General features: G+C 37.4%; 1 protein-coding gene across 2 annotated transcripts in view; it reads left to right on the top strand.

Annotated features, from left to right (window-relative positions):
• MAGT1 (magnesium transporter 1) overlaps positions 1–15,498 on the top strand; it is a 77,703-nt gene that overhangs the window by 13,408 nt on the left and 48,797 nt on the right. For both annotated transcript variants that reach the window (XM_037821714.1, XM_037821713.1), the window contains exons 2-3: positions 111–280; positions 2,473–2,590. In XM_037821714.1, the coding sequence (XP_037677642.1) occupies positions 111–280; positions 2,473–2,590 (288 nt within the window). The remainder of the gene's footprint in view (positions 1–110; positions 281–2,472; positions 2,591–15,498) is intronic.

The following is a 15,498-nucleotide window of genomic DNA, read 5'->3' as shown; positions in this document are numbered from 1 at the left end:
TCTCTGTACCTCTGCTCGTTAGTCTGATTTTTAAGTAAGCTGCCTACTTAAAAGGAACTTTAAATGCCAAGTTGAATGTATTAACAGCATGCTCCTTTTGTCTTTTTTAGATGGTGTTATCAGAAAAGGTTAGCCAGCTGATGGAATGGACCAATAAAAGGCCTGTAATAAGAATGAATGGAGACAAATTCCGTCGCCTTGTTAAAGCCCCACCGAGAAACTACTCTGTTATTGTCATGTTCACTGCTCTCCAACTTCATAGACAGTGTGTCGTGTGCAAGTATGAACTTTCAACTACACTTTAAATTAAATAACTCATAAGATTTTAATCATTTCTCGATCCCAGATAAACCAAATTAGTTCAATGAGTATTTAAATAATTAGGTATATAAATAATTTTACTGTAGACATCTTCACTTAAGATGTCTATAGTAACACATATACTGCTTTTTTACAGTTGGTTGTTATTTGTCCTTATTAGTTGGGGGTACAAAGAACATTGATAAAGTATTGTGGTATAGCTTAAAAATCAAAGTCACCTTATAAATTGGTATCAACTTACATAAAAAACATATAGCATTAACATAGTGTTTTATTATTTATAAGTGCTTTCAACTTCATACTCTTGTTTTAACACAACAGTCCCAAAAGATAGATAAAGCAACAGTCATCTAATAAAATAGCTTTTGCTTTTTAGTGTTTTTTACTTTTATTTTTAGATCAGTATGTCTGATCTGGGAATTCACTTTAAATGAAATGACAAAGTGAAGAACTAATTTTGTAAGAACTTAGAAGCTCTCCAAATTCTGGCAGCCTGGATCATGTGAAGGAATAGACAACCTTCTCTCAGAATAATGTGCAATATCTTATCCAAAGCCTTGCTAACTTTTATTAAAGGATTTTCTCCCAGGAGGTAGGGTATAATTAAGATATTTGTTTCCAGAATGTTTATTTTTGCAGGTGTATGCTGAATATATATTAAAAGTAAGTAGAAGAAGGAAAAGAATAGTAAATATTAACCATGAATAAACTTAAAATCTAGAATTACTCCCAATTCAGTTGTTTCTCTCACTAGCAGTCAGGAGTATGCAAAAATATCAAGAAATAAACCAACTCCTACATAACTGTGATTAGTATCTGTATTAAATGTAATTTGTATTAAATGCAAGCTAATGGAATTCTTACTAACCCAAATTGTTACTGGTATTTTACTGGTATCTTACAAGAAAAAATTTGAATTAGCTCACATTTTCCTAAATGTATTCAACAAATAAAAATTAAGCAACAGCAATATGTATAATACTATATATTTGGTACTATTGGGATGAGAAGTATAAGAAAGTTTCCCTACTCTTATCATCTGTTTGGGGAAATAAGTAACATATGAAAATTCAGCTGGCAATATAAAGCAATTTATGTTTAAGTATCAAATAAACTATTAAATAATAAATACTATAAAATTTCAGAAGAACATTAACAGGAATGAATGGTTAGGATTGGCCTAGTGGAGGAGATAGGACATATTCTAGGCCTAGACAGATGGATCAGATTTAGGTAGAGAGGATATTCTGAATGCAGTGATGTGCATAGAGGTGCAAATAAGGTGCTGGAATTAAGGGATCCTGTTTGAGATTTATTAATGATAAGGCCAGGTAAAATCTAGATATATTATTTGGAACTAGATGATAAAAAACCTTGAATAATTGGTGAAAGAGTTTGGAGACAGTGGTTTCCAAGGAGAGGAAGGATTTCAGGAAAGCATTAATTTAGGAAGAATGATACATATTGTCGTATAAAAAGATTGGAGGGTTGAGGGCTAGAGTCAGTATTTTAATAGCCTCATGTTAGATATTAAAGATCTGACTTTGGATGATGGCAATGAAATTAAATGAAGAACTGACAGATGTTGGAAACAAAGCGCATGGGAAATAAAAGTCAAAGATGACTTGAGATTTCAATTAATATGAATTCCCTGGACTCCTTTTATATTTCCCTAATTAATTCTTCTGACTATATTTTTATTTGCTAAGTAAAATATGTGCTTAGATTTTAATATTGATTACTACTGTAGTCCCACTTTCTCTGGAGAAAATACTTCTATTTTCTCTTTAAACTCTTAGAAGTTATTTAGAGTATTAAAGATTATTGTAGAGACAATAAGCTGGAAATTTCCCCGTGACCTTTGAAAGAGCTTTACGATGAGGAACAGGCACAAAAATGAAGCAGAGTCAGGCAATTATTACTTTCTGATGAAATCCCCAATACTTTGGGCAAGGTTTCTCATATGCCGAAACAATGGCCGTGTTTTCCAAGGTTTGTCCTACCCCTGTTAGTAGAGCTTGGCTTCCTTGCCATTTTTCCCCCATTGAAAAAACTTTGCTATTGCTTATTCAGACCTTTTTTACTGCTGATAAACTATTGCTTTTAAAAATTGCTTCATATGTTCTCTTCACAAATAATGGTGACATCCAGGCAAGCTGATGAAGAATTCCAGATCCTGGCAAACTCCTGGCGATACTCCAGTGCATTTACCAACAGGATATTTTTTGCTATGGTGGATTTTGATGAAGGCTCTGATGTATTTCAGATGGTAAGATCTTTGGTTTATTCTGTTGAGTAGGAACAGGTAAAATGTGGGTAAGGTGGAATACTTTTTTTTAAGTGGCTACAAAAAGTTAAATAGGACTGGTTCTATGGAAGATAAGGAATAGAGAACTAAAGACTGAACATGAGGTAACCATGAAATGTAGTGGTCAGTGATAGCCTTCTGGAAAATGGAAATTGGGGTAGTATCTGTCAAGTAACTTTTTTTTTCATTTTTTTATTGTGGACTATAACATATATACATAAAAGTGCTAACTGTTCAAGTACAATTTAATAAGTAGTTAGCAAATTTCAAAGACTATTATAGGTTACAATTCCATAGTTTCAGTTATTTCCTTATTATGAAATATACCATACATTCAAAAAGGTAATATCTTTCAAAGTATGATATAACTAGTAGATATATAGGAAATTTCCAAAGTTATTATGAGTTATAGTACCATAGTTCCGGTCATTTCCTTATTGTGAAATACAACATATATACAAAAAGGTATAGCTTTCAAATTACCATTTAACAAGTAACTATAGAACAAATTTCAAAAGATGCTATGGGTTACAGTTCCACCATTTCAATTCTTTCCTTCTAACTATCCTAATACCCTAGCAACTAAGGAAAAGAAAATTATATTAATATTCAGTATTCATAATCCTTTGTTAAATTCCATCTTGTCTGTTGCTACTCCTTCCTCTAGTTCAATCACTTTCCCAATCTTCAGGAATGTCTAGGCAGTGACCACCCCAACCTGTTCATGTTGAAAAGGGGTGTCAACTTTATGAGCAAAGGGGACATATCTAGTCCATGTTCTTGAAGAGGCTATTGCCTCTGGGTTTTGGGACTTAGCTGACATGGGAGCACTCTGAGGGATCTAAGTTTCTGACGAATAAACTCAGTGAATGAAACCTTTATAGAGTCTCAGATAGGGATCTGGGCACTCTTTAAGGTTTTGGGGACTACTGTTGACTTGGGCCTATCATACTGTGGTCATTTGGCATGTCTGGTGAGACTTGCATAGGAGTAACCTCCAGGACAACCTCCTGGCTCTATTTAAATTCTCTTAGCCATTAAGACTTTATTTTGTTGCCTTTCTTTTACCTCTTTTGGTCAAAAAGCATTCTCAGTCCCTTGGTGCCAGGGTCAGGCTCATTCCTGGAATCCATGTCCCATGTCACCAGAAAAGCTCATTCATCTTGGGGGTCCTGTCCCACGTTGGGGGGAGGGTGATCAATTTATTTGCTTAGAATTTATTTAGGCTTAGAGAGAGAAAGTCCACATTTGAGCAACAAAAGGGGTTCTCTGGAGGTAACTCTAGGCATAATTACAGGTGAGCTTAGCCTCCTCTCTACAGCCATTAGTTTCACCCATACAAGCCTCAATATTGAGGGTTTGTCAAGTAACTTTTTATATCATAGCATGAATCATGGTGGGTCATTATACCACCATGATGTTTTACTGTGGTTGGCTTGAAGTCCTTAAGAGAACAAGATACCTCTTTTTCTTTTTGCTTCTTATCTTAGTGGAAAAGATCTGTCTTGTTCAAAGCTGAACCCTTTCTTCGTCCCTGAATCCCATACCATCTGTCAATCATGACCCCTTCTCACCTGTATTTTTCACTTCACCCTCTCTACTAGTTCTTTCCCCTTCCTCAAAGACATATATTCAATTTTGTCTTTGTTTATAAATGTGTCTAACTCATGCATTTGGACATGTTTTGCTCAATAATTATCTAAAACAAAAAAGGAAAAATCTGAGTATAACTCCTTGCTCTACATCTTCATATGAATGTCTTGCCAATCCAAAAATTTATGTCCCATATTAAACTCCTGTCTTTTCCCACTCTCATCTAAACCTGGTCTTCCTGTGTTTTATGTGATTATTGACACTTCTTTGTTGTCTTCATCTTCTACATTGGCCATAGCCATCCTACCTTTCCACTCCAAGCCCTTCATCTTCTCTCACTTGAATTAATGCGGTAGTCTTAACTGGTCCACTTGCCTTCCATATAGTACTCTTTCCATATTGCCTGCTATAACATTTCCTAGAGTTTGTTGTACAGAGTATTACTAAGAATTATTTGGGAAAAATTAAGTTTGGGACACCATAGTTTAAACAAAATAAAACTGGTTTCTTCAGGGTGTCAAGAACTGCAAAGGGTCTGAGGTTTTATTCTACTTACAAGCTAACAAGTTAGCCTGTCAGTTTCATGTATGCCGGCACAAGACATGAGACACTTGAATCCAAGTTAGAGGACTTTATTACTCACAGCAACAGCAGTAACCAAACTATCAACACTTTTTTGCACCAGTTCCGGGGCCTCAATTCGAGCTACAGGGTGATACAAAGAGGATCAGTGGGTTGCATTATGAGGGAGGTACTCCAAGCCTAGAGAACCTAAATCTTCTATAGTGGGCAGTAAGCCTGCTTGCCCTTTGTTTTGGAGGAAGACTCTTATCTCTTTTCTAAGGCTATATATGCATCCTTGAAAACATTACCCAAAACAAAGGCTATCCATGCCTCTGCTCTGAAGATACCAAAACCACAAGAAACCCATAGAGAATTGTTTCTGAACACAGGATTTCTCAGACACTTTAACATGCTGAAATGTATTATATCTTCCCAATAGGGGGCTAGAGTATGGAGAATTTTCCAACTTATTAGACCAATTAATGGAGCATTTTTACCAGATTCCAGTGGAACATAATTTTGAAAATAGTGGTCAATAGATTAAAGCCAGAATTCCTTGGTCCTCCTTACGTAATGTACTTTTTCCTTCAACCACCCAAGACCATCTTTCCCATAATCATATTATGCCATGATTATCTTATTGCAGTGTTGTTCGTTGTTCTTTTCCAACAACATGAAGTATACTTTCTCCTCTGTCCCCCTTCTCCCCACTTAAAAGTACTGCTTATCCTTTAATCTTCATTTCAGTTACATCCATGAAGCCTTTTCATATTCTTCAAATGAAATGTGAGTCAACCCTTTTCTTGCATGGTCACAGTAATTCCCTTCTTTTTCTATTATACACTTATCCACATTCTATCTTATAACAGAATTAGCCCTATAATTTTTTCACAGTCTCTTAGAATATATGCAAGACCTACATCCTAAGGTTATCGGAGCTAAGCACATAATGGATGCTCAGTAAATGTTGAACAAATAGCTTAAGATTCCCATTTTACACTATATCATTGTGCTACTCATATTCCAGTCTCACATGGCCATCTCCAAAGATCAAAATGGGTATATTTATAAAACATACTAAAACCTAAAAGGTTATTGCATTTAGACTTATTAAACCAAAGGAAACAATTTCTAGAGTATAAGGAATTGCTTTCTCATTCTCTATTATTCAAACTGGAATTGTTTTAGAAAGAAAGTTATAATTCCATTCATTTTAACAAGAGACACGTAAAGAACGTCTGCGGTTGATTTTTTTTTTTTTTAATCTTCATTTTATTGAGATATATTCACTTACCACGCAGTCATACAAAACAAATCGTACATTCGATTGTTCACAGTACCATTACATAGTTAGTACATTCATCACCTAAATCAATCCCTGACACCTTCATTAGCACACACACAAAAATAATAAGAATAATAATTAAAGTGAAAAAGAGCAATTGAAGTAAAAAAGAACACTGGGTACCATTGTCTGTTTGTTTGTTTGTTTCCTTCCCCTATTTTTCTACTCATCCATCCATAAACTAGACAAAGTGGAGTGTGGTCCTTATGGTTTTCCCAATCCCATTGTCACCCCTCATAAGCTACATTTTTATACAATTCTCTTCGAGATTCATGGGTTCTGGGTTGTAGTTTGATAGTTTCAGGTATCCACCACCAGCTACCCCAATTCTTTAGAACCTAAAAAGGGTTGTCTAAAGTGTGCGTAAGAGTGCCCACCAAAGTGACCTCTCGGCTCCTTTTGGAATCTCTCTGCCACTGAAGCTTATTTCATTTCCTTTCACATCCCCCTTTTGGTCAAGAAGATGTTCTCCGTCCCACGATGCCAGGTCTACATTCCTCCCTGGGAGTCATATTCCACGTTGCCAGGGAGATTCACTCCCCTGGGTGTCTGATCCCACGTAGTGGGGAGGGCAGTGATTTCACCTTTCGAGTTGGCTTAGCTAGAGAGAGAGGGCCACATCTGAGCAACAAAGAGGCATTCGGGAGGAGGCTCTTAGGCACAATTATAGGGAGGCCTAGCCTCTCCTTTGCAGCAACCGTCTTCCCAAGGGTAAAACCTAAGGTAGAGGGCTCAACCCATCAAACCACCAGTTCCCTATGTCTGTGGTCATGTTAGCAACCATTGAGGTGGGGTAGGCCAATACCCCTGCATTCTCCACAGGCTCCTCAAGGGGGCACTACATCTTTTTTTCCTTTTTTTTTTTTTTAACCTTTTTTTCCTTTTTAAATCAACTGTATGGAAAACCAAAAATTAAAAAAAAAAAAAAAAGAAAAGAAAAACATACAATCAAAGAACATTTCAAAGAGACCATAACAAGGGAGTAAGAAAAAGACAACTAACCTAAGATAACTGCTTTACTTCCCACCTGTTCCTACTTTACCCCAAGAAAGTTACATAATATAGCAACATTTCTGTGAACTTGCTCCTACTATATCCATCAGAAATTAACAGACCATAGTCATTCCTGGGCATCCCCAGAACGTTAATAGCATATCTGTTCTTCTTGGATTACTGTTCCCCCTTCCTTAATTGCTCTCTATTGCTAGTTCCCCTACATTCTACATTATAAACCATTTGTTTTACATTTTTCAAAGTTCACATTAGTGGTAGCATATAATATTTCTCTTTCTGTGCCTGGCTTATTTCGCTCAGCATTATGTCTTCAAGGTTCATCCATGTTGTCATATGTTTCACGAGGTCGTTCCTTCTTATTGCCGTGTAGTATTCCATCGTGTGTATATACCACATTTTATTTATCCACTCATCTGTTGAAGGACATTTGGGTTGTTTCCATCTCTTGGCCATTGTGAATAATGCTGCTATGAACATGGGCGTGCAGATATCTGTTCGTGTCACTGCTTTCCGATCTTCCGGGTATATACCGAGAAGTGCAATCGCTGGATCGAATGGTAACTCTATTTCTAGTTTTCTAAGGAACTGCCAGACTGACTTCCAGAGTGGCTGAACCATTATACAGTCCCACCAACAATGAATAAGAGTTCCAATTTCTCCACATCCCCTCCAGCATTTGTAGTTTCCTGTTTGTTTAATGGCAGCCATTCTAACCGGTGTTAGATGGTATCTCATTGTGGTCTTAATTTGCATCTCTCTAATAGCTAGTGAAGCTGAACATTTTTTCATGTGTTTCTTGGCCATTTGTATTTCCTCTTCAGAGAACTGTCTTTTCATATCTTTTGCCCATTTTATAATTGGGCCGTCTGTACTATTGTCATTGAGTTCTAGGATTTCTTTATATATGCAAGATATCAGTCTTTTGTCAGATACATGGTTTCCAAAAATTTTTTCCCATTGAGTTGGCTGCCTCTTTACCTTTTTGAGAAATTCCTTTGAGGTGCAGAAACTTCTAAGCTTGAGGAGTTCCCATTTATCTATTTTCTCTTTTGTTGCTTGTGCTTTGGGTGTAAAGTCTAGGAAGTGGCCGCCTAATACAAGGTCTTGAAGATGTTTTCCTACATTATCTTCTAGGAGTTTTATGGCACTTTCTTTTATATTGAGATCTTTCGTCCATTTTGAGTTAATTTTTGTGTAGGGGGTGAGGTAGGGGTCCTCTTTCATTCTTTTGGATATGGATATCCAACTCTCCCAGCCCCATTTGTTGAAAAGACCATTATGACTCAGTTCAGTGACTTTGGGGGCCTTATCAAAGATCAGTCGGCCATAGATCTGAGGGTCTATCTCTGAATTCTCAATTCGATTCCATTGGTCTATATGTCTATCTTTGTGCCAGTACCATGCTGTTTTGACAACTGTGGCTTTATAATAAGCTTCAAAGTCGGGGAGTGTAAGTCCTCCCACTTCGTTTTTCTTTTTTAGAGTGTCTTTAGCAATTGGAGGCATCTTCCCTTTCCAAATAAATTTGATAACTAGCTTTTCCAAGTCTGCAAAGTAGGTTGTTGGAATTTTGATTGGGATTGCATTGAATCTGTAGATGAGTTTGGGTAGAATTGACATCTTAATGACATTTAGTCTTCCTATCCATGAACATGGAATATTTTTCCATCTTTTAAGGTCCCCTTCTATTTCTTTTAGTAGAGTTATGTAGTTTTCTTTGTATAGGTCTTTTACATCTTTGGTTAAGTTGATTCCTAGGTACTTGATTTTTTTAGTTGCTATTGAAAATGGTATCTTTTTCTTGAGTGTCTCTTCAGTTTGTTCATTTCTAGCATATAGAAACATTACTGACTTATGTGCATTAATCTTGTATCCCGCTACTTTGCTAAATTTGTTTATTAGCTCTAGTAGCTGTATCGTCGATTTCTCAGGGTTTTCTAGATATAAGATCATATCATCTGCAAACAATGACAGTTTTACTTCTTCCTTTCCAATTTGGATGCCTTTTATTTCTTTGTCTTGCCGGATTGCCCTGGCTAGCACTTCCAGCACAATGTTGAATAACAGTGGTGACAGCGGGCATCCTTGTCTTGTTCCTGATCTTAGAGGGAAGGCTTTCAGTCTCTCACCATTGAGTACTATGCTGGCTGTGGGTTTTTCATATATGCTCTTTATCATATTGAGGAAGTTTCCTTCAATTCCTACCTTTTGAAGTGTTTTTATCAAAAAGGGATGTTGGATTTTGTCAAATGCTTTTTCAGCATCTATTGAGATGATCATTTGATTTTTCCCTTTTGAATTTTTAATGTGTTGTAATACATTGATTGATTTTCTTATGTTGAACCATCCTTGCATGCCTGGAATGAACCCCACTTGGTCATGGTGTATGATTTTTTTAATGTGTCTTTGCATTCGATTTGCAAGTATTTTGTTGAGGATTTTTGCATCTATATTCATTAGGGAGATTGGCCGGTAGTTTTCCTTTTTTGTAGCATCTTTGCCTGGTTTTGGTATTAGATTGATGTTAGCTTCATAAAATGAGTTAGGTAGTGTTCCATTTTCTTCAATGTTTTGAAAGAGTTTGAGTAAGATTGGTGTCAGTTCTTTCTGGAAAGTTTGGTAGAATTCCCCTGTGAAGCCATCTGGCCCTGGGCATTTATTTGTGGGAAGATTTTTGATGACTGATTGGATCTCTTCACTTGTGATGGGTTGATTGAGGTCTTCTATTTCTTCTCTGGTCAGTCTAGGTTGTTCATATGTTTCCAGGAAATTGTCCATTTCCTCTACATTATCCAGTTTGTTGCCATACAGTTGTTCATAGTATACTCTTATAATTTTTTTAGTTTCTTCAGGATCTGCAGTTATGTCACCTTTTTCATTCATTATTTTGTTTATATGGGTCTTCTCTCTTTTTGATTTTGTCAGTCTAGCTAGGGGCTTGTCAATCTTGTTGATCTTCTCAAAGAACCAACTTTTGGTGATATTTATCCTCTCTATTGTTTTTTTGTTCTCTATGTCATTTATTTCTGCTTTAATCCTTGTTATTTCTTTTCTTCTACTTGGTTTAGGATTGGTTTGCTGTTCATTTTCTAGCTTCTTCAGCTGATCCATTAGTTCTTTGATTTTGGCTCTCTCTTCCTTTTTAATATATGCATTTAGTGCTATAAATTTCCCCCTCAGCACTGCTTTTGCTGCATCCCATAGGTTTTGGTATGTTGTGTTCTCATTTTCATTCGTCTCTATATATTTAGCAATTTCTCTTGCTATTTCTTCTTTAACCCACTGATTGTTTAGGAGTGTGTTGTTTAACCTCCAGGTATTTGTGAATTTTCTAAGTCTCTGATGGTTATTGACTTCTAATTGTATTCCATTGTGGTCAGAGAATGTGCTTTGAAGAATTTCAATCTTTTTAAATTTACTGAGGTTTGTTTTATGTCCCAGCATATGATCTATTCTGGAGAAAGTTCCGTGAGCACTAGAAAAGTATGTGTATCCTGGTGATTTGGGATGTAATGTTCTGTATATGTCTGTTAAATCTAATTCATTTATCAGATTGTTTAGGTTTTCAATTTCCTTATTGGTCCTCTGTCTGGTTGATCTATCTATAGGAGAGAGTGATGTGTTGAAGTCTCCCACAATTATTGTGGAAACATCAATTGCTTCCTTTAGTTTTGCCAGTGTTTCTCTCATGTATTTTGTGGCACCTTGATTGGGTGCATAGACATTTATGATTGTTGTTTCTTCTTGTTGAATTGCCCCTTTTATTAGTATGTAGTGGCCTTCTTTGTCTCTCAAAACATCCCTGCATTTAAAGTCTATTTTATCTGAGATTAATATTGCTACACCTGCTTTCTTTTGGCTGTAGCTTGCATGAAATATTTTTTTCCATCCTTTCACTTTCAGTTTCTTTGTGTCCCTGTGTCTAAGATGAGTCTCTTGTATGCAACATATTGATGGTTCATTTTTTTTGATCCATTCTGCGAATCTGTATCTTTTAATTGGGAAGTTTAATGCATTTACATTCAGTGTTATAACCATGAAGGCATTTCTTGAATCAGCCATCTTATCCTTTGGTTTATGTTTGTCATATATATTTTTCCCCTCTGTCTATTAATATCCTTTATTGTACCCATACCGAATCTCTTTAATACTGAACCTTTCTCCAAGTCTCTCTGTCCTTTCTTTGTTTCTCTGTCTGTAGGGCTCCCTTTAGTATCTCCAGTAGGGCAGGTCTCTTGTTAGCAAATTCTCTCAGCATTTGTTTGTCTGTGAAAAATTTAAGCTCTCCCTCAAATTTAAAAGATATCTTTGCTGGATAAAGTATTCTTGGTTGGAAATTTTTCTCACTCAGAATTTTAAATATATCGTGCCACTGCCTTCTCGCCTCCATGGTGGCTGCTGAGTAGTCACTACTTAGTCTTATGCTGTTTCCTTTGTAGGTGGTGAATTGCTTTTCTCTTGCTGCTGTCAGAACTTGCTCCTTCTCTTCCGTATTTGACAGTGTGATAAGAATATGTCTCGGAGTGGGTTTATTTGGATTTATTCTATTTGGAGTTCGCTGAGCATTTATGATTTGTGTATTTATGTTGTTTAGAAGATTTGGGAAGTTTTCCCCAACAATTTCTTTGAATACTCTTCCTAGACCTTTACCCTTTTCTTCCCCTCCTGAACACCAATGAGTCTTATATTTGGACGTTTTATATTATCTATCATATCCCTGAGGTCCGTTTCGATTTTTTCAATTTTTTTCCCCATTCTTTCTTTTATGCTTTCATTTTCCATTCTGTCATCTTCCAGGTCACTGATTCGTTGTTCAGCTTCCTCTAGTCTTGTACTATGAGTGTCCAGAATCTTTTTAATTTGGTCAACAGTTTCTTTAATTTCCATAAGATCATCCATTTTTTTATTTAGTCTTGCAATGTCTTCTTTATGCTCTTCTAGGGTCTTCTTGATATCCTTGGTCTCCCGTACTATGGTCTCATTGTTCATCTTTAGTTCTTTGAGTAGCTCCTCTAGGTGCTGTATCTCTTCTGATCTTTTGATTTGGGTGCTTGGGCTTGGGTTATCTATATCGTCTGGTTTTTTCATATGCTTTATAATTTTCTGTTGTTTTTGGCCTCTTGGCATTTGCTGAACTTGATAGGGTTCTTTTAGGATTTGTAGACCAATTGAAGTCCTTATATCTTATTTATCAGATCTACAGCTTCGTGGAGTACACTTTCTCTAACTAACCAGCAGGTGGCGTCCACGAGCCACCTGTTCTCCACAAGCCAGTTCTCCCCTGCTTTGCCTTTGTGGTGAGTGGGGGAGTGAGTCTTGTGGGGTCCAATTGGTGTACCAAGCTTGCGTGTGTAGTTGGTGTTGCCCGCCCTGTATATGGGGCGTGTTTCTGGGCAGTCAGGGAGGGGGTGGTGGCTCTAACAATCAAATCTGCCTGGTGATCCTGGAGTTTTAAAGCTGCTGCAATAGTCTAATCCTTCAGTTCAGTCCTGCCACAGTTTGTCTCTGCCACTGACCCACAAGTCCTTGGTATTGGCGTATGGCTCCTGAGACTTGCAAGTGGGTCCCTCTTCCAGGCCGTGCACCCCCGGTCCTCTGTTGAGGGATGACTGTGCTATGTCACAGGTGAGTGCCGTCCCCCCAGGGCAGTTCTGGGCTGCTGGGCTGTGTAGGGAGGCTCCCAGTCTGCTGAAATGATGGCTGAATGGGGCTTTGTTAATTCACACTGCTCCACCTTCCCAACTCTGGGACAATCAGCTGAGGTTGCAGGGAAGGCTAATGTCCACGCCCAGTTTTGTGGAGTGTGCCTGTTATTTGAAGCACTTCCGTCACACTGGGTTGTGTGGGGCAGCTCTGGGCTATGGGGCTGGCGATGGGCAGGAGTGTTTCCTGTCCACCAGGTTGATGGCTGTGAGCGGACACCCCCCTTGGGAAGTTGTGGTGTTTAGTGAATTTTCTCAGCCACTGGATTATTGCCTTTTGTCTCAGAGTTCTCTTAGTTCTGCTCTTGTCTTGACCTGCCCAAATTGCAAGTCTTTGAAGCTTTCTGTATTGGGCTTCTTAGAGCAATTGTTTTAGAAAAAGAAAAAAGGATTAAAAGAAAAAGGGGGCGGCCCTCCTCACAGATCTAATGGGTTATTGAAATGCTAATAGACAAAGCAATTAGGGCCATTAAGGAAAGGTCCACATGGCAGAGAGATCAGCTTTTCTTCGGGATTTACATATGAGCCTCAGGGCCTGAGCTCTGCCCTTCCCCTTTCTATGTTCACCAGAACTCCAAAAATCCTCCGCTTTTATTTTGGAGTTTTTTGTGCTGTCTTTTTCTATGCCTGTCTCCTCTCTGCTGGGCTGGCTGCTCTCAGATTCTCTGGTGTCTGGTCTCAGTCTATCTATGGTTGGAGTTTGGATCAGTAGAATGAGTTTCCCATAAGGGCTGCCACTGCAGTTCTCCCTTCTCCTTCCCGGAGCTGACAGCCCCTCCTCCCACGGGACTGAGCCTGGCAGGGAGGGGCGCGGGTCCCCTGGCCGCAAAAACTTACAGATTTCGCTGATCTCAGCAGTTCGACGTGTTCATGAGTGTTGTATGAAGTATGCCCAAAGTCAGATTGCTCTGTGGTGTCCAGTCCACGCAGTTCCTGGCTTTCTACCTACTTTCCTGGAGGAGTAACTAAAACATACAGCTCACCAGTCCGCCATCTTGCCCCGCCTCCACGGTTGATTTTTAAAACTGCAAGTTCACTTTTCTTCCACCTCAAATGGTTTGTAATATCAATGTCTATTAATCCATTTTAGAGCCTCATTTAAGAGTTAGTGGTAGAAGGAGAGTAACCTGTCCATCTGTGAAAGAAATTCAAGTCTTTCTCCAGGTAACAGTGTGATATACCACAATGTACAAAACTTAACACAGATGAAAGTAAACCTACCAAGAGTAGTGTATCTTATTTTGGCTTGTTAATGTTCAAGGATTTTCAAAGCTTACAAAATATTTTTAAAGAACTGATTTTGTATAAGGATATCCTTCTACTAATCAGGGAAATAAATAATAAACAAAAACAATAAAAAACAAATTTTCACCCATCAGGTCAACTGTTGGCAAGGGTGTGGGGAAATGGATACTTTCCTGCAGTGATGTGTAGAAATATAAATTGCTATAGCCACTTTGGAGGGCAATTTGCCCATATCCATTTTTTTTCCACATTTTTGTAGAGTACTTGTAAAGTTTATAGAGAAATCATGCAGAAACTACAGAGTTCCCATATACCCCATCCACCGTACACACAGTTTTCGTATTATTAACATTTTGCATTAGTGTGGTTCCTTTGTTACAACTGATGCTGCATTATTATTGTAATTATATTAACCGAAGGCTATTGTTTACATTAAGGTTCACTCTTTGTTTTGTATAGTTCTAGTCTGATAACATATATACAACCTAAAATTAACCATTTTAGCCACTTTCAAGTATACAATTCAGTGGTATTAAATTCTCAATGTGCTACCATCACCACCATCCCTTAACAAAGCTATTCCATCACCCCACACAGAAACTCTGTACCAATTGAGCATTAACTCCCAATTCCCCACCCCCATCCCTGCCCCTAGTAACCTGCATTCTAATTTCTTATTCTATGAATTTGCATATTCTAATTATTTCATATAAGTGAGATCATACAATATTTGTCTCATATGTGTACAGGGAGATATATATACAAGGATGTTCCCTGCAACATTACTTTTAATTGAAAAAAACTGAAAGTCCATCAATAGCATCATTACTTTAAAAACTGAGGTTAGGGCTGATATATATGTACTGTCATGGATAGATATTTCAAACATGGTTGAATCAAAGCAATTTGCAGAATGATACAATTAATATGATACCATTTACATTAAAAATCAGACATAAAGCAATATTATATTTTTGTTGGCATATATACATATGTATATGAATATATTCAGAAAGATCTGGAAATGGTAACTGGCTACCAGAAGGAACTGGGATTGCTCCCTGTAACCCTGTAATGTTTTTAAATCATTTCTCCCTTTAACATTTTATTATGAAATATATTCAAACTTACAAGACAGTTTTAAAAATAATACAAACCCCATACAGAGAACTCCTGCATACCCTTACCCCCAGTACCCGATCTACCAATTGTTTTTTTGCCATATTTGCCATATCATTCTGTCTATTCGTCTATTTCTCAATCCTTTTTCTGAACACCCAAGTGCAGGTTGCATATATTATGTTCTAACGTTCAGTACTGCCTTGAACATTACTTAAGACACAGATATTCATTTATATGACCACCTTATGTACAGTTATCAAGTTTAAGCATTTTAACATTGATAT

Source organism: Choloepus didactylus, chromosome X (genome assembly GCF_015220235.1).
Source record: "Choloepus didactylus isolate mChoDid1 chromosome X, mChoDid1.pri, whole genome shotgun sequence".
Classification (NCBI taxonomy): domain Eukaryota; kingdom Metazoa; phylum Chordata; class Mammalia; order Pilosa; family Megalonychidae; genus Choloepus; species Choloepus didactylus.
Note: the sequence above shows the minus strand (reverse complement) of the source record. Positions and strands in the feature narration are given on the sequence as shown.